General features: G+C 36.8%; 1 protein-coding gene, 1 long non-coding RNA gene and 1 pseudogene across 4 annotated transcripts in view; 2 read left to right on the top strand and 1 right to left on the bottom strand.

Annotated features, from left to right (window-relative positions):
- The window catches only part of LOC148133098 (uncharacterized), a 704,593-nt gene that overhangs the window by 437,696 nt on the left and 241,028 nt on the right, over positions 1-25,869 (top strand). The window lies entirely within an intron of this gene.
- Positions 560-25,869, bottom strand: part of BMPR2 (bone morphogenetic protein receptor type 2) — a 114,149-nt gene continuing 88,839 nt past the window's right edge. Inside the window, exons 8-14 of one of the 3 annotated variants that reach the window (XM_087949845.1) lie at positions 23,180-23,340; positions 21,421-21,568; positions 15,830-15,966; positions 15,043-15,215; positions 12,128-13,408; positions 10,091-10,291; positions 560-8,492 (exon numbers count right to left, since the gene is read on the bottom strand). In XM_087949845.1, the coding sequence (XP_087805971.1) occupies positions 12,571-13,408; positions 15,043-15,215; positions 15,830-15,966; positions 21,421-21,568; positions 23,180-23,340 (1,457 nt within the window). In that variant the 3' untranslated portion in view covers positions 560-8,492; positions 10,091-10,291; positions 12,128-12,570. Of the gene's footprint in view, positions 10,292-12,127; positions 13,409-15,042; positions 15,216-15,829; positions 15,967-21,420; positions 21,569-23,179; positions 23,341-25,869 lie in introns of all 3 variants that reach the window. The other 2 variants (XM_087949853.1, XM_026681300.2) reach the window with 2 other exon arrangements.
- LOC148133100 (SUN domain-containing protein 2-like) lies at positions 3,919-6,740 on the top strand (annotated as a pseudogene).

Genomic DNA, 25,869 nt, shown 5'->3' with positions numbered 1-25,869 from the left:
GACTGAATATGACAAGTGTATGTGCTCCTCCTTCAATCTTGACCTAGACTCTGAGTTAGGCAGGTTTGTTTCATAAAGTATATCTTCAAATTACATTTTTACTGCAGAATTCTGTATATATTATGACAGTATTACTATTTTAAGCTAATTTATGGCAAACATTTCAAAAATAGTCAGTGCTCATCCCATATACACATCTGCATTATTCCTCAGTGTCCTATGAATAGTGAAATATTCTCTTTAAAATTTTCTTTTTCTAAAAGTTTCTCAACTAAATGTCTGGAAGCAATTTTCAAGTCTCAAATATCAAAGTAGCCATTTACAAGATCATGTAAGCATAAGGAAAAGGTCTGGCAAATAATATATAAGGATGACCTATTCCTGGTTGCATTTTTAAGCATTCTTCTCTATTTTGCAATTATGGGGATAAACTGAAATCTCACTAAACTGAAAAACAACATAAAAGATATCAGGTCAATATAAAAACATTTTTGCATGTAAGAGTGACACCTATTGGTCAATTTATAAATGTTTAAGTGACTCACATGTACAAACTTCATACTTTCATGAAGTAATATTTATTAAACGGATTAATGCATAATTTTACAGCAAGCCTTTCCCTCTCCACAAACCCCCTAAAGGATAGTTTTTAAATGTTCTGATCAATTCTTTTCATTAAAACAGTCTGTTTATTCAGATTCATATCACAAGGCATTCTGTTACAAGAATTCATAGAAAACTCTAAAGTGGCTTTCAGTAATGTCAGCTTTCATAGTGGCCTCCATAAAACATTAAAAAAGCAATACATGTAATTAAGTCACATCCTGAAATACACAACTTAAATAGCATAGCAAAATATTGGGCAGTTTATACAAAAATAATAAAACTAATCATTATAAACTGGCTATTTCAGCAGTAATGTGGGAGACAGTACAACAGTACTACAATATGACAACTAGCATTCTTCAGCTCATCTTACTTTCTAGAAATATTTGGGAGCTTGACGATTGAAGACTGTACAGTAGTATTTTTGTAATTAGAGCATATATATAGCTTCACATTTCAGCTTCAGTTAATGTTGTCCTGTATTTGGCTATTGTCCCAATACATTTTTTAAAGAAAACATTTAATCTGAAGCAAAGAAAGGTGTGCTTCAGTCTTGCATGCTGGCCAGTACATTTCCTTCAGTATAAGAAAACAAATATGCAGCACTGATATCATTTGATCTTAAGGAACCAACACAAACTAAGATAGACAAATATTAGATATGGAAACATTCTTCTTTTTTTTGAACTTTTAGTTGCCTTTCCCATTTAATTTGGATTTTTTTCATGGGCAGTCTGTAAATACCAGGGATATAGCTAAAAGAATAACCATAATCATAATCATTAGTACTAAATAAATGTTACATAGAAACATCGGGCAAAATCCCCCAAAATTAAAATAAACACTCTGAACTAAGTGCTTGACAAATGTGTGTATGTGTGTGTGTATTCTATTGCTAAGCAAAATGGTGATTAACTAACTTGTGCCGATTTTACTACCTTTTTTGCCATGGTTAAGTGAAACATATTGTCATTAAGAAAATCCAACTTCCCCCATTGACTCTGTTGGTTGGAAGCTGGCAGGAAAGGTTGCAAAGGGCAGTCACATGACTCAGGGATGCCGCCAACTGTCATAAATTCATGCTGGTTTCCAAGCACATGAATTCTGATCATGTGACCATGGGAATATTGTGACGGTCATAAGTGCAAAGACTGGTCACTTTTTTCCAGTGCCATAGTAATTTTGAATGGCTGCTAAGCAAATGGTTGTAAGTTAAGTACTACCTGCAATGAGGTGAGTTTTCTACTTAATGTAGCATATGTCCATGAATTCATATTGTAATAAATCTGGTAGTTTTTAAAGTACACCCCTGAATATTTGCTTCACTTCCAATATTCTAATAGTTTTGTAAATAGATTCTCAAAGAGCCCTTGCATTGTAAACCCTATTGAGAAGGAATAATCAAGTAACTAATATCTGAATAACTTATATAAAGGAAGGAGAATATTCTTACTTTTTTAGTAATAAGAGACCAAAATTTTTAACAGTGCCAACTATTATGTCACCAAATAAATTCTATAAAACAAAATAAGAAGCAAATTTATTAAGATGGTGTTTTAACCACTTGTCTTTTTAAATGACTTCCTTTAAAATGTAGCAATATTGGACAAAGGAAAGCCAATATTTTTGTCTGAATCTGTGTTTGTAATTTTAGACTTGGACTTACACATCAGAAGCAAGCATACAGCGGGCAGAGATACTTCAGGAATTTGAACGACATGCTTGAAAAAGCAAATGCTTCAGTTTAAATTTGCAAACAGGACCACTGCCTATCTCAAGTTTGAGGTGCTTTCCCTCTACAACTCAACAGTGCATCCTGAAATTGGATACACACTTGAGCCGATAATAGGCATTCCGTAGTTCTGGCAGAGTAATAACATGGATGAAACTGGAATAAGCAATGGCATCTGTTGAAAAGGTTCACTGAGGGCTACTCGATCTCAAGCTTTCACTCTCTCTCTTTTGCTTTTGGCTTCAAAGTACATCCTTTTGTGTTGGTCAAGAAGCACCCAATACTTTGGCTACAAGTCTCTGGAAGCACTCTGGAACTCATAAAAAAAACTTCAGCTTTTTCAAGTATTTAAACTGCACCCCCTAAGATTAGTTCTTTTCAGTTTAAATGGCAGAGCACTTACCCAATTGATGGAAAATACAAAATGACTGCTGCCTCCTCTAGAGCAGCAGTTATAGCAAGCATGGCTCATTGCAGAGAATTTAGCCAATTCCCCCAAGAAATTGTTATTTAAAAAACTGGTCACAATTAAACATGAACTCCAAATGCAAGATATGGTTTCATTATTACCCAAGGTCTTTGCAATTTAGATTCCACAAACTATGATTCCTCTGATGTTTGAATGGACTTAGGGTAGAAGAAAAAAAAAACCAATAACAAGGATATCTAACCTAGATTGCTCAATACTTTTTATTTCAAAATTGCTTGCTCAAATTCCTTTTGTTATTTTAGAGTGGGGATGTCAAACTGGCAACCCACAGGCCGTATGTGTCACACGCAGGCCATGCCCACCCCAACTCCAGAAAGGCAAAAAACGTTACAATACGTCACGAAATGTCACGCGATCAAGTTTGACACCCGTGCTCTAGACCCTAGGGGGAAAGAGATGAAAGCCATATATGAAATTCCTTTGCAAAAAAGAAAGCAAACCAAATTACTGACTTAGTTTAGGCTAGATCATTATATATGATTCAAAATTAATTTTAAGTTTATCAGATACTTTCAAATTACCAAGGAAAAATGAAGATATTTAGACTATTCTTTACCTTATAATTTCTTAATAAAATTAATATTTTAAAAATTGCAACAGAGAACTGAATGGTATTAACTGGAAAAAGTAATAAAAGATATACAAGTATGGTAACAATGAATCAGAAATTGTTCTTCATAATAATCCTTTGATGAAATAGGCTCTATAACATTTCTACTAATGCTTTGTTAAAAAACAATCATGAGAAAAAATACAACAGAAGAAGTGCTTAGAGATGCAGTAGATATGCAAGGACTTACTACCAGAATATCACAAATAATGTGGATGCATTGGCTTTATTGTTGGTGCGCGGGGCGCTTGCCAACGCTTCAAGCGGATCCAACTGGCAATGGCAATTTCCTGGGATTCATCAAATCACTTAGAAAGCCTGGCTAACTTCGCCTGCTGAGGAGACAGTCCCGAACCTCTTTGAATTTGGGGTGGGGGGAAGGGCTGCTTGTGTTTTTGTTTGGAGTTCTTTTGTGTGTCTCTCTTCCAAAGCCGTTGTGAAAGAACCTTGAAACGAATGTGGAGGTGGCTCTTTTTGGACATGTCTCAACAAAGCCAACACATTGGTGAAACTTTTCACAGTTATCAAAGTGAGGATACTGGCAACAGTAGGATCAGTGGAGGAAGTTCTCTGTTAAGTGGACCTCAGCTCGTTTATAGAGAATTCAGTTGATCCCTGAGAAGGAAACCAAGCAGTGTGAAATGTCTTTCTCTTACACATAGCCTAGAGATAAGTTGTGCTCCCCATACTACCTTACTACTACAGTGAGTCTGTCATTAATGAGTCTTATCTAACTGACGACAGAGGATTTTCTCTTAAAACTAATGTGGTCTTTGATGAGCCATTGGAAAGCAGTTCTTATTGGAGTGAGGATCTTTCACCGAGAAGGAGAAGAGGTACAGGGGGCATCAAGTCCAATAAGAACATCAGTGGATTAGGAGACAGGAAGACATACGACACCTATGGTTCTTCATCTGGTTCTTCCTCTGAGGATGACTACACAGGTGGTTCTTCCATGGACCAGAATAGATCCAGTTTTGGGTTCAAGAGTGTCCTCTCCAAAGTAGGGTCCTTTTTGGGGTGGTGCTTTCAGCCCAAGGACGGTTCTTTGGTTTGTTATACTGGTGGATGGAGACCATGTGGTATTGTCTAACAACTACAGCCTCTCTCCTGGATGTCTTCATTTTAATACCCAGCGCTATTTGCACCAAGGCTGCACAGCAATAAATCCAACAGGGCAAATCAAGGAGCTCAGGAAGCAAGAGATGAAGGTAATTAGTCCAGAACACCAGAAGGCATGCAAGGACCGTTGGAAAGTTCAAATGTCAGCATGCAACACTTCAGGAACTGTGTTTGTTCCCAACAAATACCTCTCCTCACAGCATCTCCTTAAGTCTCATTCTCCAGGTATGCCTTGTGAAGATGGGTGGGGCACTCTTCTCCCAAGTAGCCTGCTCAGGCTGTGCTGTTGACACCTTCTCTACACTCTCCAAGCTCTTGGATCGGGAGGGGGTGGTCCTTGCTCCTCGCCTGAGCTCTTTTTTTCATGTTCATCCTGCGTATAATCTGTCCTAATCCTGAAAGTCCCTGGCCTTCTCCATTTTCTTCCAAAGACAATGAAGTGCCCCCTCGATCTCTTTCGGCTCAGGTTCCAGCTCATGTTCCCCAGCATTTTCAGGCTTTGACAGGGGCATGACAATAATGTTGTTTATGCTTCTGCTTTTGTTCCTGAGCTGTGTTGGTTATGATGCCTGGTATTTTTATCCCTTTGGGCTCCAACCTTCTGTTTTCTTGGGGAACATGAAATTATTTCCCTCTCTCAAGAAATGGGAGAGACTGCTGTATTTTCTGAAGTCCAGTAACAGGTTTTGTTTCCGCTCCAGGCACTGAAAGATATTTTGAGACCCTGGAAACTGGAGCTTCTATGCTAGAATTCCAGAAAAGAAAGAACACAGAAGGTGCCACTCTGTCACATGAGGATATCCTGGTGCTTCTGGCAGGGGTGGGATCTGATAGGGTTAACTACCGGTTCGGTGATTTACGATGTGCTTCCCTGCATGTTGCGCGCGTGCCTGTAAATTGTCATCAGCATGCTGCGTGCTGAGAAACAGCCTTTGAAAAAGCACTTTTTTCCTGCTTTTTAACTGCAGCTGTGCCTCGCACGGCAGCTGAAGTTGAAAAAGCAGGAAATAAAGGTCAGGTAAGAGCCTGGGTGGGCAAAAACATCAGCAGACATAGAACCAGATATATGTCTGCTGCTCTTCAGAGCTACTGGTTCTACAGAGGTGGACAGAACCAGTAGAAACCCACCCTGGCTTCTGGATAAGCTGACGACTCAGCAAGAGAAGCTTGGCTCAGACATAGATCTTCATGTCCAGAATAAGTTGGATGTTTTCCAATCCCAGGTGCAGAAGGATTTTGACAGTCTCCTGAAGAAAGTCTCTTAGACTTCTGAGATGGAGACCTGGATGCTTGAGAAGACAGCTCAGTGGCAAAGCTCCATAAAAGACCTAATGAATACTTTCTGAAAGGAAATAGACAAATTGGAGGAACATTTATCACATCTGAAAAAAGAATTTGTGACTTTAGGTTCTGATCAGAAGGCACTGTCAAGACAAGTGGAATCTTTTCCAGGGCAGATTAAGAAAATGTGAGAAGATGTGGAAAATTCAGTTTCCGACATGGTTTAGCCAATTTCTGTCCTGATCTAGAGAGGATAAAACTGGAAAACCTTTTGTCCAGCATGAAGAATTACAGAAGCAGCTATGCAAATTGAAGCACAAGGTTCTTGCCAAGATTTTGAAGAACCAAGAATTGTCAGTGCAGGATGTTGAGATCACGCTTCATAAAGAAGGAATTACAGGATTGATTGAGGAGCAAATTCATCATATTGTGATGCCCTGAAGCACTACAGTGAAGATCGCATTGGAATGGTTGATCATGTACTTGAATCTGGAAGGGCCAGTGTAATCAGTACCTGGTATTCAGAAACCTATGAGACATGGAAATTGTTGGGCCTTCCAAGGCTCCCAACGTTTTGCTGTCATTCGCCTTTCAACAGGATCCATCCTATTGCTGTGATGTTAGAGCGTATGTCCAAGTCGCTTTCCCCCAGTGGGACCATTCCCAGCGCCCACAAGGACATTGCAATCTTTGGCTTAGAGGAAGAAGGGCATCGAAAGCATTCTCCTTGGGAAGTTCACATACAATCAAGATGGGGATCCTATCCAAACATTTCACTTTAAGGATATAGACAGGCAGGCAGCCTTCCACCTGGTGGAGCGAAGAGTTCTCAGCAACTGGGGCCATCAAGAATAACCTATATTTATTGTTTCCATGTGCATGGGGAGCTGGGCTCATAGCGTCTTCTTGCACCACTACTCCAAAAGTCACCAACCTCAAGATCTGACTTCAGCCACTGAAAAGCAGCTGTGAAGCAGTGCCAGGAAGGCAAGCAATTTGGGTAAAGGGAAGTACTTTTTCAATAAACACTTTTCAACTGATCATTTGCTAGCAGTATAATTTTAAGGACGAGATCACCTCTATAACTGTGTAAAGTTAACTAAGAGCAAAATGTTCATAATACATCATATTTGGGGAAATAATATTATAAATTATGTTTTTTAACTTTTAAACTTGGGCCATTGAACTATATCGATGTCAAACAAGTAAAATAATAGCCACATCCTACAATCGTTGTCAATATATTCTGATACACCTAATACCAAACAGATCTAAAATGGAACTGAACTACTTTCAGAGACTTTTCCTTGCACCAATATTCCCTTCTTCTTTCTTTTTCTTTTTAATTATCTGCTTTTCATATTTAAATAAAATCTAGAATGCTTAAGAAAACATCTCATGCTTCCTGTTTTTGAAAAGTAGGGGAAAGCATCTGTCCAAAGAAAGTTTAGAAATAAGACCCACCTCTTCCCTGACCCTTTGGATATTTGAAATATAAAAAGAAAGCAGTCAGACAAACAGGGCCCATTTCAAGCTAATGAACATCTAGGCAATTCACTTTTCAAAATAAACCTTCCTTTTCTGGTATACCCTTTTGGACTATAGCACTCTGGGGCAGTTGGGAGGGTATTTAAGTCCCACAAATTTCCTCTTGGTCCTGAATATTGCTACCTTGAGAAATCAGTTTGAGAAGTGTAAAAGATGAAGCTCCTACAATGTTTTTTTCCACACAAAAAATTCTAAACTTGTTCTTTAAGGCTGAGATTTAGGGACTGCACAGCAATTTAGGTGGATATCTCAACACTTGACTTGAAAAGCTTGATTTAAGCAAGCCATAGATTCAAGCATGTAAAACTGCTAACTCAAGGTGCAAATGTTGCTAAGAAAATCTAATTCTAAGAATAGTTGTACAATAAAAAACAAGCTTAAATGAAATATGGTAAGGCTACAACTTTCTGTAAACGTGTTATTGCATGATTCTAGGACAAGGTTCTAAGAAAACTGGCAGCCAAGGTGTAGGTATACTATGACTAAGAATAAAGGCAACATACTTTTAGAAAGACAATAAATAATAGGAAGAGGTAACTTTTAAAATTATTTAAAGTGGCCATAAGAGGGTGAAAAATAGTACTAGAATAAAATTATTTCACTCAGAACATTGTCATGTTAGGTGCTATGTTGTATGTATGTGTGTATGTATGAATGTGTGTATGTATGTATGTATGTATGTATGAATCTACCTGCCTGCATAGCAATTGGGTTCAAGCTATGACAAGTGTTTATACTAGTTTCAATTTAAGCAAATACTCCTACCTATTTTCAAGATAATGACTCAGAGGTTGTAATACTCATGCACATTTATGTATGGCTCCATATATGTTCTGTATCATGGCCGTCCAATGCACTGAATGAAGAGGAATCGTCCTGGGCTGCATATAAAATATATAATATAATTGATGTATAGAAATAACAAACTTAGTTTATTTTTTAATATTTTATTATATCTTGTGGGGCCCATTACTAGCTATCCAGGCTGCAGGTTGGACACACCTGTTCTATATGACTCTTTATATTGGATGATTTCCAGAAGCGTTGGATTACAACTTCTAAGATTCCTGGTCAGAACAGCCAAAGACTATCATATTCTAGATCTAGAAGAATAATTAACGAAAAAAGAAGAGATGAACTGGATCCTTTCATTAAACTCTTATATGGTCAATCAGATATAGGCAACATAATGTCAATACTAAGGTAAATCATGTTAACTGTGACGATAACCAAGGCATAGAAATCAAGAAATTAATCCAGGTTTTAGTTTTTTCACTTAAAAATATGCCTGTACAGAATGTGTTTAAGGTAAATTACAAAGATGAGGCAAAAATGTATTTCCAGCAAGCATCAAAAACATCCATTAAGGAAAAATATACATAAATACTATTATTTAACTGACAAATTGCATAAACTATACCATAAGAATGACAGCCAGCCGCACAAATGCACACACAAGGGGCTACACCCAACCACCCATAAGCATATGCAAGAAATTTTATCTTTACTCTCCTCCCTCCATGCCATACCCCTCTTCCGTTCTGCTGTTTTTGTACTTCTAATTCTCACATGCACCTTGGTTTGGTGAAAATAAACCGTAAATCACCTATCCAAGGTAGAACTTTCTTTACCCTGTAAATTTCCTAATTGAAAATACATTTAATTAGTATCACATTAATCAGAATAACTGTTGATTTCTTACTTCACTTAAACACTGTCTTGATTAAAACTTTCCCAACCTATGTCATTCATTATATGAAGAAGAATTAAATTTCTAATTTGGAAGTATGAAAGATAAAAGATTTGTCCTTTTCAGTTTTTTTTAAAAGGGAGGGGAGAAATCATGCATTAACTCTAATCTTAGAGCACATATACTGATAGATAAAAGCGGTTGATTATGCTTGCAGAATTCATGGTTAGAAACCACTGGCTGCTGAATTACCAGATTAAACACGGCTATTGACATTTTTAACTTCAAAAAGAAGAATGTATTGTAGGAATGGAAATACAAAGTATATTATGAACTACAGACTATTGCACATTTCAACATAATACAAGTGTAAAATAGAAAGCATGAAATAAATACACTTTCATTACACAGAAACACACAGTAGTTTGTACACACAATTCAATCATGAACAGTGAATTACCACATGATTCCATTGCAGCTTTGCTGTTTAGTGACCTTTGGAAACTGGTCCAGACTGATTATCAGCAATAATTTTTTTTGTTTTTGATTTTTAAAAAAAATATTTTGAGACCACAATATTTGATACATACATATATAATTCTGTGGTCAAGGACGAACACATGTTGTTTTGCAATTCTAAATAAAAAGTGCAAAAATGTAAAAAAAACCAAAAACAAAATTATGGAAGCATAAGCTAAAAATTGTCTGCATAGATAAAATCTATTTAAAGCAAGTTCTTGGTAAGGAGTACTGACAGAAGAAAGCAGGATTTATACATATACATATACATATACATATACATATACATATACATACATACATATATATATATATATATATATATATATATATATATATATACATACATATATATATATATATATATATATATATATGTCTTCTGCATGTTCATTAACAGAATGCAATGCAATAGTGTCAGTTGTGTAAGCTTTTAAACAATTCACAGACAGTTCACTCCTGCATCTTTAGACACCATAGTTGTTGCAGTACCTCCTTCTCCAAGGTAAACAGCTGTGCTGGACTTAGAACTAACCACCCTGTCACCCCCATTGTTGTTAATCTCACAATCCAGGGGTTCTGTGGAGATGACCCATGTTGAAGGGCGCCATCTCTTTAGGGAATAAGGCGTTTTCACACGTTTCTTGATCTTTTCACCTGAGCCAGATTTCCCCTCAAGAGATGATTCACCCACTAAAAAGAAAGAATAGACAATGTTACTACACAGGCTGAAAAACATACACAAGTAAAGAGCAAAGAATCTGTGTTAAGTAGTGGGGATAACTATTCACAATCATATTACTGCATTCAATCAAGTATAATAGTTAAAATGTGAAAGATAAGTGATTTTACTACCTAGGTTTATCATCATCATCATCAACATCATCATCATCATCATTTGTATTATTGTCACAACTAAAAACTTTAAGGCATTATTTTGGACTTATTCTTGAATGGCAGATCTCAGCAGAATAAACACCACATTTAAAGTATAGTTCATGCTAGATTGCAAATGAGAATGCACTATTACTATGAAAACAATTCAAAACTTAACAGAATACAAAAGAATATCAAATACTTTGGCCATAACTTCTCAGGATGTAATTTGTTTTGTGTAGGAATTGTTTTAAATGGAGAAGTATCAAACATTCAATAACTAAAATTGTTTGAAAAGCACCAAAAATTATGTTGTTATTTTGCTTTAAAAATAGTATAATTTATGGAAGTTTTTTGTTGAAAGATTTATTGCTGCATGTCTAAACTGACTAGTTAAATTCTTAATTCATCACTTATATCTTTTATGTACACTGAGAGCTTATGCACCAAAGACAAATTCCTTGAGTTTCCAATCACACTTGGCCAATAAAGAATTCTCTCCTCCCCATTCTTAGCTCTGCTTCTGAAAATTACCACAATAAGGAGACTGATATGCTATGAAAAAACTAAAGTACACAAAAATGTTTTAAACCATGAGTTTTCTCTGATGCTTGAAATTTCAAACATAAAGTTGTAAAATATATTTAATGCATAGTTGGTATGAAGGCTTCATTGAACTACAGGTAGTACTTGATTAACAACTGCTTTGTACAATGGCTGTTTTCAGTTATGAGAGTGATGTAATAATAACTTTATGATCAATGCCCACATTTACAACCTCACATCTGTAAAAGAAAGGAAAGCTGAAGTGAGATCCTAAGCGCCACCAGTGTTTCACTTAGTGACTGCTTCACTTAACGACTGAGTTATCTATTCCAATAGTGTCTACAGAACTATATTGGGAAGAAGGCTCCTTCTTTAATTAAACTACTTAAACCCAATAATGCAATGTTTTATACAAATCTTATACTTGATAATCTGATACTTGCTATTTTATATAGATAAAAATAAATTATTCTGGTAGAATTCAACTAAAACTGAGGATATATGCATATCTGTTCCATTATGCAGCTTATTACAGGATAAGAAGCTTTCTAAAATGTAAAAGAATTCCTGCTCAGAGTGATTTAGAATAACATAATGAATTGTTAATGAGCCATCTATCAAGCAACAGGTTTACTCAAGCCTTGAAAGCATTCTGTTTCATGCATCTCGAAAACACTGATATGAGATTTCCTTGCAATTCTTTTGCCTTTCTGAAGACTCTATGATAACACAGGGAATGTATAACAAGCCAAAGATCAAATGTTTGGGGGGGAAAAACAGTTTTCCTAAAACATGTTCTTGAAGCCACAGCTCTTAGAAAACAATAAAGCCTGCACAAATTATTTTTAGATCTCATAAGCATAAGCACATATTTATGCTTACAAGATGAAAGGATATGCTTTGCTGGAAAGAACAGAGATAATTTAACTGAGCTATGAGGCAGGCAGCAATGGAACAAATAGCAGAAATGGATGCCTCTACTTTGTTACATGCGGGGTATGAGGGGGAGGAAAGGTTGCGTTCAACAACTGCGTCACTTAAAATCAACATGCTTAATTCTGAAAATAATTTTGCCAAGATTCACTGATGTATCCCAGTAGAACTCACACTGAATATTACACCCATCCAAAATATTTGTGGCAGACAGATCCAGGGAGTTAGGCCTCTGTACTCTTTTAGTGTGGATCGATCCAGAAGCTGGTGCTGTTCTCTGGCTGCTTTGGGTAGAAACACCTTGCTCTAGACACAGGTTACTGTTGTTGTTGTTGGTATTTGTCCGGCCATTATCTAGTGACCGTTCTCTTCTATCTACCAGTCGATCGAGGATGCCCTCATCATGGCTCACTTGTTGCTCCCTTCTTAATAATGGCTCATGTTCATCAGGACTTGAATTGATATTCAGACGACTATCTTCTCCACTGAACTGATGTTGCAACATTTCTTGGGCTCTTTGTGTTCCTGAGCTAGTTGTTTGGCTCGATGGCACTGTCCCATTGACATAACGTGTTGACACAGTATGAGAGTTTGTTGTATGGCTCCTCCCTGCCACTTCATTTGTGGTAACCGTTACTTAAATGAGGTTCTGCAGCATTTATAGTATTCATCTTGGCAACTCCAGTTTCTACTTGCTTCAGGTTTGATTTGTGCTTCCCTCCAAATTTCAGCCGAGACTCCTTTGTTGAATTTTTGGTGTTTAAGGGTAGGCTAGTAGGCCTCTTTGGGAGGTTCTGCTGTTTGGGAAGAGGATAGACCTGAGCAGGCTGAACATCTGGAATTAGGCATGCTTGGCCATTTCCAACTTGCATGAAGTCCTGTTGTCCATTTGCTTCTACTGCCAATTTTATCAATGGGTACAGCAAACTGGAACTAGTGCTGCTTAGTGGATCTGGCCCACTGAACTGCTTAAGAGAATGTTCCATTAGGTTTTCATCAGAGCTTTCTTTTAAGTTTTTATCTACTTCTTTTGGATCCAGCTTGTTAGTTTCCAAGTCCTCCTCTGTTAGTTGCAGACAAACAGGAGTTGACCCACATGATTGCATGCCATTTGCAGCACAAATGTTTGTTTCACCTGAATAAGGCATTTCAGATATGGTGGTCATGCCAGTGCTTGGAGTAAGGCCAGTTGTGTTGGTGGTGGTAGTGTTGGTTGACAAGCTGGTAACACTAGTCTCAGGGCTTGGAATACGAGCTTGTGCTTGCTGCCGCTCATAGTTAATAGAATTTCTGTTCTTCTCACCAACTGTCAGTGGTGTGCTGGACGCTGAAAGTTCAGATGAAATGTTCTTCACTTTGCTATCACTATGATTAACTGAATCCTCAATGAAAGATGAGGAAGAATATTCTTGATATGGTCTGATCTTTGTCATTCGTCTATGGTGTGACAGGTTTCTTTAGGAAAACAAAAAGACAATTGGATTAAGAGTACTTACATAATGTTTCACCTTAAAAGTATTTCAATGCAAAAAAGGATATTTTAACCAAGAAGTATAATGACTGAGGGACTGTACAAATGGGATCATTTCTAGAGTGCTGATATTTCACAGGTTTCCATACAAGCTCCTCGATATTTCTCTTTCTCTTTAGATGTGGCATGCCTATCATGGTTATTATGAATTTTAAAAACCAGTTACCCCATTTCCAGCAATGTTATTAACACAGTTTTTAAAGATATTAGAAGGGTATTTTGCAAATGTCCTTTGTTTGGGATGTAGAGACAAACAAAAATGGTCTATGGGCTAATTAATTTAATCATTAGAGAAGATGGCAGTTGCCATCTTCTGAAACAAGAAAACCTTCTGAAGTGGTTCTTAGATACTTTGGTAATGTTGATTAAAAGAGAGATTGAAGTTTTGATCCTTTATAGAATTCAAGTGACTGGAAATGAGAAAGAGAGGAGAAAAAAAAATCTAGTCTTTTTAGGGTACCTTGGAATTTGGAGATTATGATATGGACCTTCTAAGAAAAGGTTAAGCCTATACAGGGTCCAGAAACATTCTTGTTAATATAGATGTTAGAACAAGGATCTTCAAACTTGGCAAGTTTAAGACTTGTGGATTTCAACTCCCAGAATTCCTGAGCTAACATGATTGGAGGAGGAATTTCTGGGAGTTGAAGTCCACAAGTCTTAAAGCTGTCAAGTTTGAAGACCCCTGTGCTAGAAAGTGCTTACTTCTGATTTTTTTTTAAATTAAAATATTCTTAAAATAGAGGATGCGTTAAAAGGATATTGCCAGGCACAAAGGGAAATGCCTACAGGTATCTCAAGGTCCATGGCATAATATTTCTTATAGTTGAAATAAAATATGCTTCTCTCTTTGTGTATGATATTTTGTGCACCGGAAGGATTTTGTATGAGAGTTTGAAATATAAAAATTCATGCCTAGGAAAAGCAGGAGGGAAGAACTAGGGCAGAGTACAGCAGAAACAAGCTTAGAAAGAAACATCTACAAATGCAATTCCTGCCTTCCTGAGCAATAGAACGCTGGATTCCTTTTCATGCCAAATTAAGGATATTTTCAATTCAAACAATGCTATGTATGTCACTATGTATCTTTCAGAGTAACCTCAACTGTAATTAACTGTATATAACTCCTTTTGAAATCCTTTCCTGGATTTATTTTCAGTTTCATACTGAGACAGCCTATTGGTGCAGTCATAGATATTTTTCTATGTTTACCTAGAGAGCACCATGATTTCAATATTGCGATACTGAGTGAGTTCAGGTTCCTTTTTCCAGGTATGTAGCTAATAGGTACTGTATATGTGATAATTCTTAAGAAATTACTTCAGAAACAAACAATAATTGCAGTCTGTGACTCATGAACAATCAGCGCGAGAGGAAGGATTACTTATTGGAAAAACAGCTTTTTCTATATATGTAAAATTAAGTGCTAGAGAAATGTGATGTTCTTGAATGAAACCAAATTTTCAAGAAAAGCATGTGCAACAAATGTGGAACTTGTGTAGACAGACAGACAGACAGACAGACAGAGGCAGGCAGGCAAGCAGACAGAACTAAATACCGTTCATTTTGCATAGCTGTAGACATAGGGTTAACAGTTGGACTGACAGATTTATTCCTCTCCCAAATCATCATGAGTTCAGCCATCCTCTCTTCAGCACACTGGGCTGTCAGCCGAGCTTCAGCATCTTGATCCCAGCAGTCTTCGATTGTCTCTTTCAGTGACCTCACAGCCTACCAAAGAAAACAGGATGACATTTTCTCAACCTCTTTTTTTTTTAATCTTTTGTTCTTCAATACCATAATTGGATCATGTATGATTATTAAGAATATGCAGGTCTAGGAAGAGTAGTATTACATAAGACCAAAGGCTTATCCAATCTAATATTGTTTCCCAAAAGAGCTCACTTGATATTTAAGAAAAATCTGGACATTGGACAAAAAAATGTTCTCTTCAAATATTATTTCCTTGACATTGACATTCAAAAGTATGCTACCATTGATCATGAAGATTTCATGACTAGTTGTCACTAATGTGACAAAACTCTTCAAACAAATAAGTAATGGTATATTTGTTGTTCAATTGTTAAGCCATATCCAACTCTTCACAACTTCAAATAGTATATTGGAAAACTGTGCTTGTTGCCCATTATTGATCAATGTATAGAGCTAGCATTTTACCTTACAAAAATGTAAGTCACCATAGCATACTTTTTTCTCTTTTGTACTTAAATGTTTATTACAACACTTAAAATTTAATAATAATAGTGCTTTATTTCTATCTTCACATTTCAACAATGTCAACTTAAAAGAAAAAGCAGCACAATTTATTTTTTTGCTTTTCTTACCAAGCTGTTCTCTTTCCAGGCCTCTGGGAATTTGGGTCTTTGTTTTTCTCTAGAAACAAGGACTTGCATATCTTCAAAAGTGGGGTGGTTTCCAACTTCTACTTGGAATGCTGTTTGGAACTCTGGCACAGATTCGCCTGTTTGCAGAAAAGGGTATGTCAATATTATCAGGAAGCAGAAAACATAAAACAAAATGGAGTTGAGGGTGTTGGAGTCTAGCAAAAATGAATTTATCACATTGTTACTTCTTACTTCATAGACAAGATTAGATTTGTTAATTTATAGAGGCAGAAAATAAATAAGGAAATGGTATATAAATAGTTGGAGATATTCTAAAAGTTTTAACTAAAACTAATAATTAAACAAAATTCTTTTTTTTTTTTAAATAAAGTTTTATTTGGGTTTTCACACACAAAATACAAGTAAAAACATCTTTTTGAAAATAGCATGGTCCCGGGTTGAACTTCTTTATACAGACACAAAACTCAATTTCATGCTCCTTTTTGTATTCTATTCCATATCTTATACTATTTTACATTTTCTATATAGTTTTTCCCCTCTTTTAATTTTCTCAATTTTATTTTGATTATCTCATCTCAATTCAACTCATTATATTTGTACTTTTGTCTGTTCTGTTTCAATTTCATATTATCTTTTCTCATTAAACAAATTTTCTCCTGTAGTTACTAATTGGAGTATGACACCTTTATATCTTTTAATTACATCCATTCAACTCTTATTTAAACTTCAATATATACCTTAAGTTTATGGCCTTCAATATAATACATAATACATAACTTCCAATCGAATTCTGCTTGGCACATTCTTATAATACACACTATATTCTTTAAAAAAAAAAAAAAAAGAAAGATTGTAAATATATGTAATTATAAACCCTCATTCCATTCCAGTTCAGTTCTATCATTAATAATAATTAAAACCATAACATCTTTAACACTTCTTTTCAATTAAATATCATACTTCCTTAAAAACACATATAATCTCCATAATTAATTTTTCCCTTATTTCTCTTCACATATGTTTTATAAATCATTAAATATACCTTTTGTTACATTTATTTATTGACAAGCATTCCACTGAATTACGGTAGCTATTTTATCAGACATTTTAATCATACATTGTTTCATATTTTCTAAAATTATTTCTGCTTCTAATATAACCATACTATCTTATGTACCTTTGCAGAAACCCTTTTTCCATTAAGTTTTCACCCATTATCTCTAAATAGACCCTGTTTCCCTATATTTTGCTTCTGTCCTTTATAACTTCTTTTCCTTTCTTTCTTCCCTCTCATCTTCTCCCTCCCCTTTTACCCCCTTGTCTCTCTAGTTCTAATTCTCTCTTCTGCATTTCCCTCTTCTGTTGCTTTCTGATTTTATACTTATTTTTCACTCTTTTTTTTTTTTTTGGAGTTGTTTTTCCCAATCTTAAACTTTCCATTCTCTTTCTTCCCTTTTCATTTTTCCCCATCTAAGATTACTTGTTCATTAAAGATGGCTTCTTCTTTGTCGCAATCTTCTTGTTCTGCAGGCATTTCTTGTTGTTTCTCATAATTCCAAATCTCCATTTCTAAAAACTGAAATACGAAGCCAAAAGAACCTCTCCTTCTTGTGCATCTTCTTTGTACTTTTTAAGTTCCATTTTCAGTTCTTCTAAAAGTGGAGCCATTTTAAAAAGTTTTAAACAACCACCGATTGATTTTAGTCATTTAAAACAATAACCAAGAATCCAGAAATCATCAAGTAATCCAGATAGTCCCGAGTTATATCTTCTTATTTCTTTTTCGACTTTCTCTTCCTGGGGTTTTTGTTGCGATATTTCAGTTAGAATGTATCTTTTGGAAGTCTTGTTGAGATTTTGCTGTAAGTTCTTTTTAATTCCAGGCAGTCTCCTCCCTTCCAGATCCTGCCCTTTTATTCTTCCTCTCTCCTTTCCTGTTTTCAAAAGCTTTTAATTATCCAGAAATCTTTTTATTATCCCTTTGACTTTTTACTTTCAGCATTAAATGCCTATTGATGTCAAAGTGGATTTTTTCCCCAATTTCTTGCTTAAGTCTCTTGGCTGTCAGTATAGGAAAAGGAGAAAACCAAATCTTTTCCCTTTTCTCTCTCCTTCGCAGCTTAAAAATCTTCTTAGGGAACAATGTTATTGTTTTTAACAGTTTCAATTCCAGGGTACCTTATTTGTTGCTTTTGCTGTTTGACCCGGTCAACCAAAACTTTCTCTTCTTATCTTCCTCCTGCACATTCTTTTCTGGTCGAGTTCTTCTTTGTGGTGGCCATTTCTGACCACCACTGCAACCGCGGGAAAGGGAGTAATGACCAGCTGGGGAGGAGAGATGCGGCTCTCCTCAACCCTGCAGGCAGTCTCCCCCTCTTTACCACCTCTACGGGGTGGCTTAGCCCCGAAACCAGCCAGCTTGGGGCGCTCCAGTGGCGAGCACGGATCGAAGCCTCGGAGAGACGAGGTTTCGGTCTGTTGCTGAAGAAGCTCAAACCCGAAGTCCCAATAATTAAACAAAATTCTTAATTAGCCTACAAACATTTGAAAAGCCTAATGGCACATTCCTGTTACCCCTACTTATATTATTTAGGATGCTGCTTTTGGAATACTTTTTGACTTGTAAAAAAGGAGAAACAGTTCTAACAGTTTTAAAAAGAAAACAATAGCTTTATCTTATACTACTGTAAATTCTATAGTTCCATATATGTCTTCTGGTTGGATGTAAATAACAGGGTTTGTGACATAATTATGTTTGGGTTGTCATGTCCTATTGTGCTCTATTGTACTCAAGAAGTTAGGGGAATTATCCACCTTTTCCTCAATTAGAATAAGGAAAATTTAAAAAAACTTTTATGTACTTATTGTCCAGTTCCATGCCTAAACTCATATCTAGAATATTATAAGCTTTTCAGTTTTTATTTCTTTCCAAATGGACCCCTTTAACATTTTACAATCTTTAGAAACTACACTGCTTAAACTGATTTGGTTAGTTTCTTTACATTTATGAATATACTTCCACATACTTTAAATACATCATGGAACAGGTTTCCTAATACAGAAAGCATTAGTTTAGTTTTAGTGGCCACATTTTAAGATCAAGAAGTTGTTACTGTTATATTTGAAGAAATCAATAAAAGAAAGATTGTGAAAGTTCAAAAAATTAGGAATAACAATTATTTAAAAAAATGAATGTGACATTTAAAATTAATTACACTCACAGCTAAGCTATATAAGCTGCATTCAAATTGCATTAGTATGTAGCTTTAACTGGTATGTTAATACACTGCTCAAAAAAATAAAGGGAACACAAAAATAAGACATCCTAGATCTGAATGAATGAAATATTCTTATTAAATACTTTGTTCATTACATAGTTGAATGTGCTGACAACAAAATCACACAAAAATTATCAATGGAAATCAAATTTAGCAACCCATTGAGGTCTGGATTTGGAGTTACGCTCAAAATTACAGTGGAAAAAAAACACTACAGGCTGATCCAACTTTGATGTAATGTCCTTAAAACAAGTCAAAATGAGGCTCAGTAGTGTGTGTGGCCTCCAGGTGCCTGTATGACCTCCCTACGCCTGGGCATGCTCCTGATGAAGTGGCGGATGGTCTCCTGAGGGATCTCCTCCCACACCTGGACTAAAGCATCCCCCAATTCCTGGACAGTCTGTGGTGCAACGTGGCGTTGGTGGATGGAGCGAGACATGATGTGTCAGATGTGCTCAATTGGATTCAGGTCTGGGGAACGGGCGGGCCAGTCCATAACATCAATGCCTTCGTCTTGCAGGAACTGTTGACACACTCCAGCCATGAGGTCTAGCATTGTCGTGCATTAGGAGGAACCCAGGGCCAACCACACCAGCATATGGTCTCACAAGGAGTCTGAGGATCTCATCTCGGTACCCAATGGCAGTCAGGCTACTTCTGGAGAGCACATGGAGGGCTGTGCGGCCCGCTAAAGAAATGCCACCCCACACCATTACTGACCCACTACCAAACCGGTCATGCTGGAGGATGTTGCAGGCAGCAGAACATTCTCCACGGCATCTCCAGACCCTGTCACGTCTGTCACATGTGCTCAGTGTGAACCTGCTTTCATCTGTGAAGAGCACAGGGCGCCAGTGGCGAATTTGCCAATCTTGGTGTTCTCTGGCAAATGCCAAACATTCTGCACGGTGTTGGGCTGTAAGCACAACCCCCATGTGTGGATGTCGGGCCCTCATACCACCCTCATGGAGTCCGTTTCTGACCGTTTGAGCAGCCACATGCACATTTGTGGCCCGCTGGAGGTCATTTTGCAGGGCTCTGGCAGTGCTCCTCCTGTCCCTCCTTGCACAAAGGCGGAGGTAGCGGTCCTGATGCTGGGTTGTTGCCCTCCTACAGCCTCCTCCATGCCTCCTGATGTACTGGCCTGTCTCCTGGTAGCCCCCTCCATGCTCTGGACACTATGTTGACAGACACAGCAAACCTTCTTGCCACAGCTCGCATTGATGTGCCATCCTGGATGAGCTGCACTACCTGAACCACTTGTGTGGGTTGTAGACTCCGTCTCATGCTACCACTAGAGTGACAGCACCACCAGCATTCAAAAGTGACCAAACCATCAGCCAGAAAGCATAGGAACTGAGAAGTGGTCTGTGGTCAACACCGGCAGAACCATTCCTTTATTGGGGATGTCTTGCTAACTGCCTATGCTTTCCACCTGTTGTCTATTCCATTTGCACAACAGCATGTGAAATTGATTGTCAATCAGTGTTGCTACCTAAGCGGACAGTTTGATTTCACAGAAGTGTGATTGAGTTGGAGTTACATTGTGTTGTTTAAGTGTTCCCTTTATTTTTTTGAGCAGTGTATATAAGCATTTTATAGTCATTATACTAAGAAAAAGAGTCTATATTATAGTATGAAACTGCCAGCAAAAAGATTGCCCATCCTCACTTTTATACAATACACCACTTGGCAAGTGGTTGGGTTGACAGAATAAACTGAGCCGCTCCCTCACCCCAGGAAAAATCAGAACGTAACATCTAAATGTACTGTGCATGGCAGCAGCCATTAGGTCTCATAACTGAATGGTTAAGCATGTTCTTTGAACACAACTGGTGACTCAAAGGCTGTAGTTAGAATTTAAAAGGATATGTGGTTCTTCCAATCATACACCATCCCTAGAACTGATTTTCATTACCAGAACTAAACTATGACACACATATCAAAGGTGGCACACCATAACGTTTTGGATGACATGCCTGTTCACCATCAACAACAACTATTCTCAAAAGCATGCCTTTCCTCAATACCTAATGCTTATTGGGAAGAATAATGCTTATTATAAAGCAGAAAGGTAGATATCACCCTGTAACACTAGATGGCACTGAACTAATTTGACAACCAAAGCAAAAAAAAAAAAAAATGAGTTAAAGGAAATTCTGACAACCAACATAGCCAAATTCTTGGCACTAAGGAAGGCTTTGGTTCAGTTAAGAGAGTAATAACAATAAACAAATAGAAAAGTTGTTGTAAGTGAAAAAGCATGCAGCATCCCAGCAATTCTTCTATTACCTGGGAAGAGGTCTATACACCTCGTAAAAATCTCCCAGTAGATTAGACCAAGTGCATACATATCGACTTGCTTCAAAGCTGATTCACAGTCCCTTAAATTTACTGCTCCTTCCAGCACTTCAGGGGCCATATAGCGAATTGTCCCGACCTGTAAAGGCATGTTGTTGCATTCTTACATTGGCTTGGTATTTATGAAATACTGTTCACTGTTCTTCAAGTAATTCAACAGGATTTTTTTTAGCTATATTCACTTTCATCCTCAAGACAGCATTAACATAAAGCTTCCTTGAGACCCATTCTGTTGAATCCCAATCTTACAGGCATGATATTCCGCTCTGAAAAAAAAATCGGGGCCGGCCAAAGAGACCCCGCCGCGTGCCCGGGAGCGCCCGCTGCTTTCCTCGCCAGGGCCGGGCAGTGGCGTGTTGCACGGAGGCTGGTCTGTGGCTGGCCCAGCTCCCTTTTCCTGCTGCTCAGCGGCCTCCGCTCGCACCGCCCAGGCTCCGCTCAGGTATCCGGCTGGGGCTGTCAGGAGTTGCTACCGCCGGCGCAGCTCCACGCGGCTCCAGTCCCGCGTTGCCTCGGGAAGGAAAGGCAAAACCAGGAGCCGCTGCTGCCGTTGCAAAGCGCCGCCACGGCTCTTCCTTTTTGCCTTTCCCTTCCTGAGGCAACGCGGACTGGGCGCGCGAGCCGCGCCAGCAACTCCTGACTCGGGCCTCCGAGGGAGGGGAAGGAGAAGAAGAAGGGGTGGGGGAAAGGGGGGATTCCCAAAATCGAATTCCGATTTTAATCGGAAGAATATCATGCCTGATCTTATTATTTGCATTTAAAGTAATGTCTGTTCTTTCCAACACATTTTATTTTGTTATTTAGTAAACATAAACTTTCATGAAGAAAACTTGGTGAAACTGAATAATTCTTTAAACAAAAGATTAGTAAAAAGAGGTGAAAGTTGCATGTTAAACCAATAAATAAAATATTAATCCAAAAATTATGTTAAAATCCTATGCTTATCTACCTCCTTACTAGTCAACAATCTTTTAAAAAAGCTTAATATTTGCATAATATACATTGGAAAAATTACATAATGTAAACTACAATTTTAAAATTGTAGGCCTCTGAAGCATTCCTAACTTTTAGGAGTATCCTTAGACTATTGAATTGGGAACAAGAAAGAATAAAGAGAACTTACTATTTTCTTGATTTTTCCCATTCAGCTAGATTTTCTTAGTTAATCATCTGAAGAAAGTTATGTCTCATCATCTTTCAAATTAAACTCCCTGCAAACCAATTAGCCTATGCAAAGTACTCGCCTATATTTGTTGATCCTAAGGAAATGTACCTCCATTAATCTATTAATCATGCCATCATAATCTCTTGTGATTTGAAATAGAAAAAAAATCTTCTCTCTTATACTTTAGATCTGATTAGTAGTCAGGCAACCTGAAGCTGATAAAAATATCTACAGCACTCTGATGCAGACTAGTAAGATACATTTGTTGTGCAAAGTATGAGCAATTAAAAGTGTTTCAAGTTGGCTTTCTCACTTCAGAATATATTTCAGGAAGAAAATTACTCTTGCTCTGAAAATCAAAATAAGAAAGATATGTTTGGAGCTCATTGTTCTTTTTATTTGAAAGAGTAAAGTTTTGCAGTGTTTAAATCCACTATTACAAAATGTGTAAACCTTATGGTAGGCTTTGGTGTCAATATTTCTAAGGTTCATGAGGAGACTTCAAAATGTTATTGTCTTACTTACCTCACTAATTGCAGCATTATCCTCCTCACCTGGGCGCACCAGTCTATTCCCTGTTAGCTTCATGGAAAGGCCAAAATCACTAATGACACATGTTCCATCATTCTTTACTAATACATTGCGGCTGTTCAAATCACGATGGGAAATGGCAGGCTTGTAATGGTCTGTTTGAATATATAAATATATTGTTTTACCATTCCTTCTGGCTTCTTTTCAACAGAGCATGAGCACTTCAAGAAAACTGATAACACTTTGAGCAGATGAAACTCTTCTAAGTTATCAGTTTTATGATCTTCTTGTGATGGCAATTCAGGTATATCAATGCAATTAAATGGGAACTGTTTGGAACAACTATTAAAGAATGCCATAATTACATATCAATTAGGAATGCATTAAATATAAAACCCCTTCAATGTATCATAGAACTGTACTTCCTGAATTATGTTAATATCTTAATATCTGTTAAAATTTTAAGCCTTAAAAAGTCATCTAACTTTCAAGCAATTTGATAAATTACTTAGCTAATAATGTGAAATAAAACTATACCTTTAATAAAGCTTTCTTTCATTTTTATTAGCTGCCCCACAAATTAAGATTTATAATCTTAAATCTAAAAAGACTTGAATATGTGTTTCTTAATTAATTAAAGGTTCATTATTACAAAAGCCACCTACTTCAAAATCTACTAGTTTTGGGGCTTCTGGTTTTGAGCTTCCTGAAGACGGACTGCTGACCGCGATCGTGCACGGCTTTGGTCTGTGCTTCAGCGTTGGAGAGCCCCGATCCTTTGGATTTGGGGCAGAAGCTGCCTCATACGGGTAGTGGAGGAAGGGGAGACCGTCAGCTGGGTAGAGGGGAGTCGCAAATCTCCTCCCCTGCTTGGCATTTACTCCCTCCTGAAGATGCCTGAAGCAGTGGTCTAAAATGGCCACCCTGGAGGGGAAGATTGTGCAGGAGAGAGTGAAAGAAGCGAACAGCAGGAGGAATGGGATAATATAATTAAAGGGAAGATATTCCCAGGATTAACATTTTAAAGAATTCTTAAGAAAGGATTTTAAGCGGCGAAGAGAAAAAAAAAGGTGCAAATTGCTTTTGACAGCAGCGGGGCTTTGAAACCGTGAAAGGCAAAAGCTGGAGAAGGAATCATATAATCAATTTGGATAAGTATATTTTGATTCTATATATGCATCAATAAAGCTGAACTATAGATTCTTAAAGAGGAAATTTAATATCAATTGGATTTGATCTTTTTTTTGAAAACTGTGGTTTATAAAGCTCTGAATAAAAGAGAAGGAAAAAGAAAAGAGGGGGTGAAGATTTAGCATAACAAGGAGTGCCATCTAAGTTAAACTTAACTTGTATTTCTTTTAAAAGACTGTTTCTTAAAACTGTATGCAAAATTGATACAATAAAGCAAGAACTTTGAAAAACTGAAACACTGTAACAAAAAAAGAAACAGGAAGATTCTGCCCTTGGATTAATTGTTGATTCTGATATGGACTTGGCATTGGATTAGCGGAGGCTTAAAACTTGAGAGGAAGAAAAAAAAGTTGACTGCTGGAAATAAACTTTAAAGACACTATTTGGATTAAATTGCTAATTAGAAAGTTGTAAAATGGCGATATCTCTTCTGGCATTAAAAATGGAACTTAGAAAAATGAAAGAAATACTACAAGAACGAGGTGAATCACTGGGTTTTGCTTCAAAATTTACTGAAGATGCAATTGCAGAATATGAACAACAAAGACAAAAGGCAGAAGAGAGGCGGAACAAATTTTAGAAGGTCTAGTTTAGTGATCATCAAGAACAAAGAACTCTGGAAAGAAAGAGGAAAAGAGTTGGAAATAAATATAGATTTAAGAAATTTAATAAAATGGGGAATATCCAAAAAATTAAAAAAGGGAAAAAGAGTCAGCAGAAATTCAAAGGGCGGAAGGAATCTAGAAGATAGAGAGAGGGATAAAAACTGGAGTGAAAGAATAAAGGAGAAAAGACAAGCAGAAAGATGGGGCAAGAAACAGGATTTGGAAACAAAGAAAAATGGAAATTATTTAAAAATGGGAAAAATTGCTTAATTAGACACAGAAATGATTAATATTTAGAAAGGAGATTCTGCAAGGTATTGGGGGGTAATATAAATAAATTTATAGTCATGATAGGGACATATAGATTGATAAGATGGAAAACAGAATTGTTATTTTTTTTTTATAATGGAATCCAATACTCTTCTTTTTTTATGCATAGAGATAATTGTAACAAATAATGGAATAAGCTTTTTAAATATATTGAAATATTTTTAGGGTTGGAATGTTGGCTTTTTTTGGGTTTAAATATGAATGGAATAATTAATGGAATATGTGTATCAAATATACTGAAATAAATGAAATGATATAGGAGGAGAGCAGAAATGGAATTAACCTTAGGGTTTAGGATTGTTTTACTGTTTGAATGAGTAGATTAGTATGTCCTTTTCTTTTGAAAAAATTAATGAAATTATAAAGGGGAAAACCCATGCAGAATCGGATGTATATATGCTATGTAGTTTTAAAGGGATTATTAATTTTAATGGTTTAGGTAATAATGTTAAATATTTAATGGGATTTAAAAGGGGTGAAAATTAATGAATATGTAACTTTGAGGTGGCACACTTATATTGATATTTCGGGGGGGAACCAATTTATAGAAGAAGTGTT

The sequence above is a fragment of the Notechis scutatus genome, chromosome 1, assembly GCF_049901735.1.
Source record: "Notechis scutatus isolate UNSWTSFEM ecotype Mainland chromosome 1, rNotScu1.2, whole genome shotgun sequence".
Taxonomy (NCBI): domain Eukaryota; kingdom Metazoa; phylum Chordata; class Lepidosauria; order Squamata; family Elapidae; genus Notechis; species Notechis scutatus.
The sequence above is the reverse complement of the archived record's forward strand: the minus strand, read 5'-3'. Positions and strand labels throughout refer to the sequence as shown.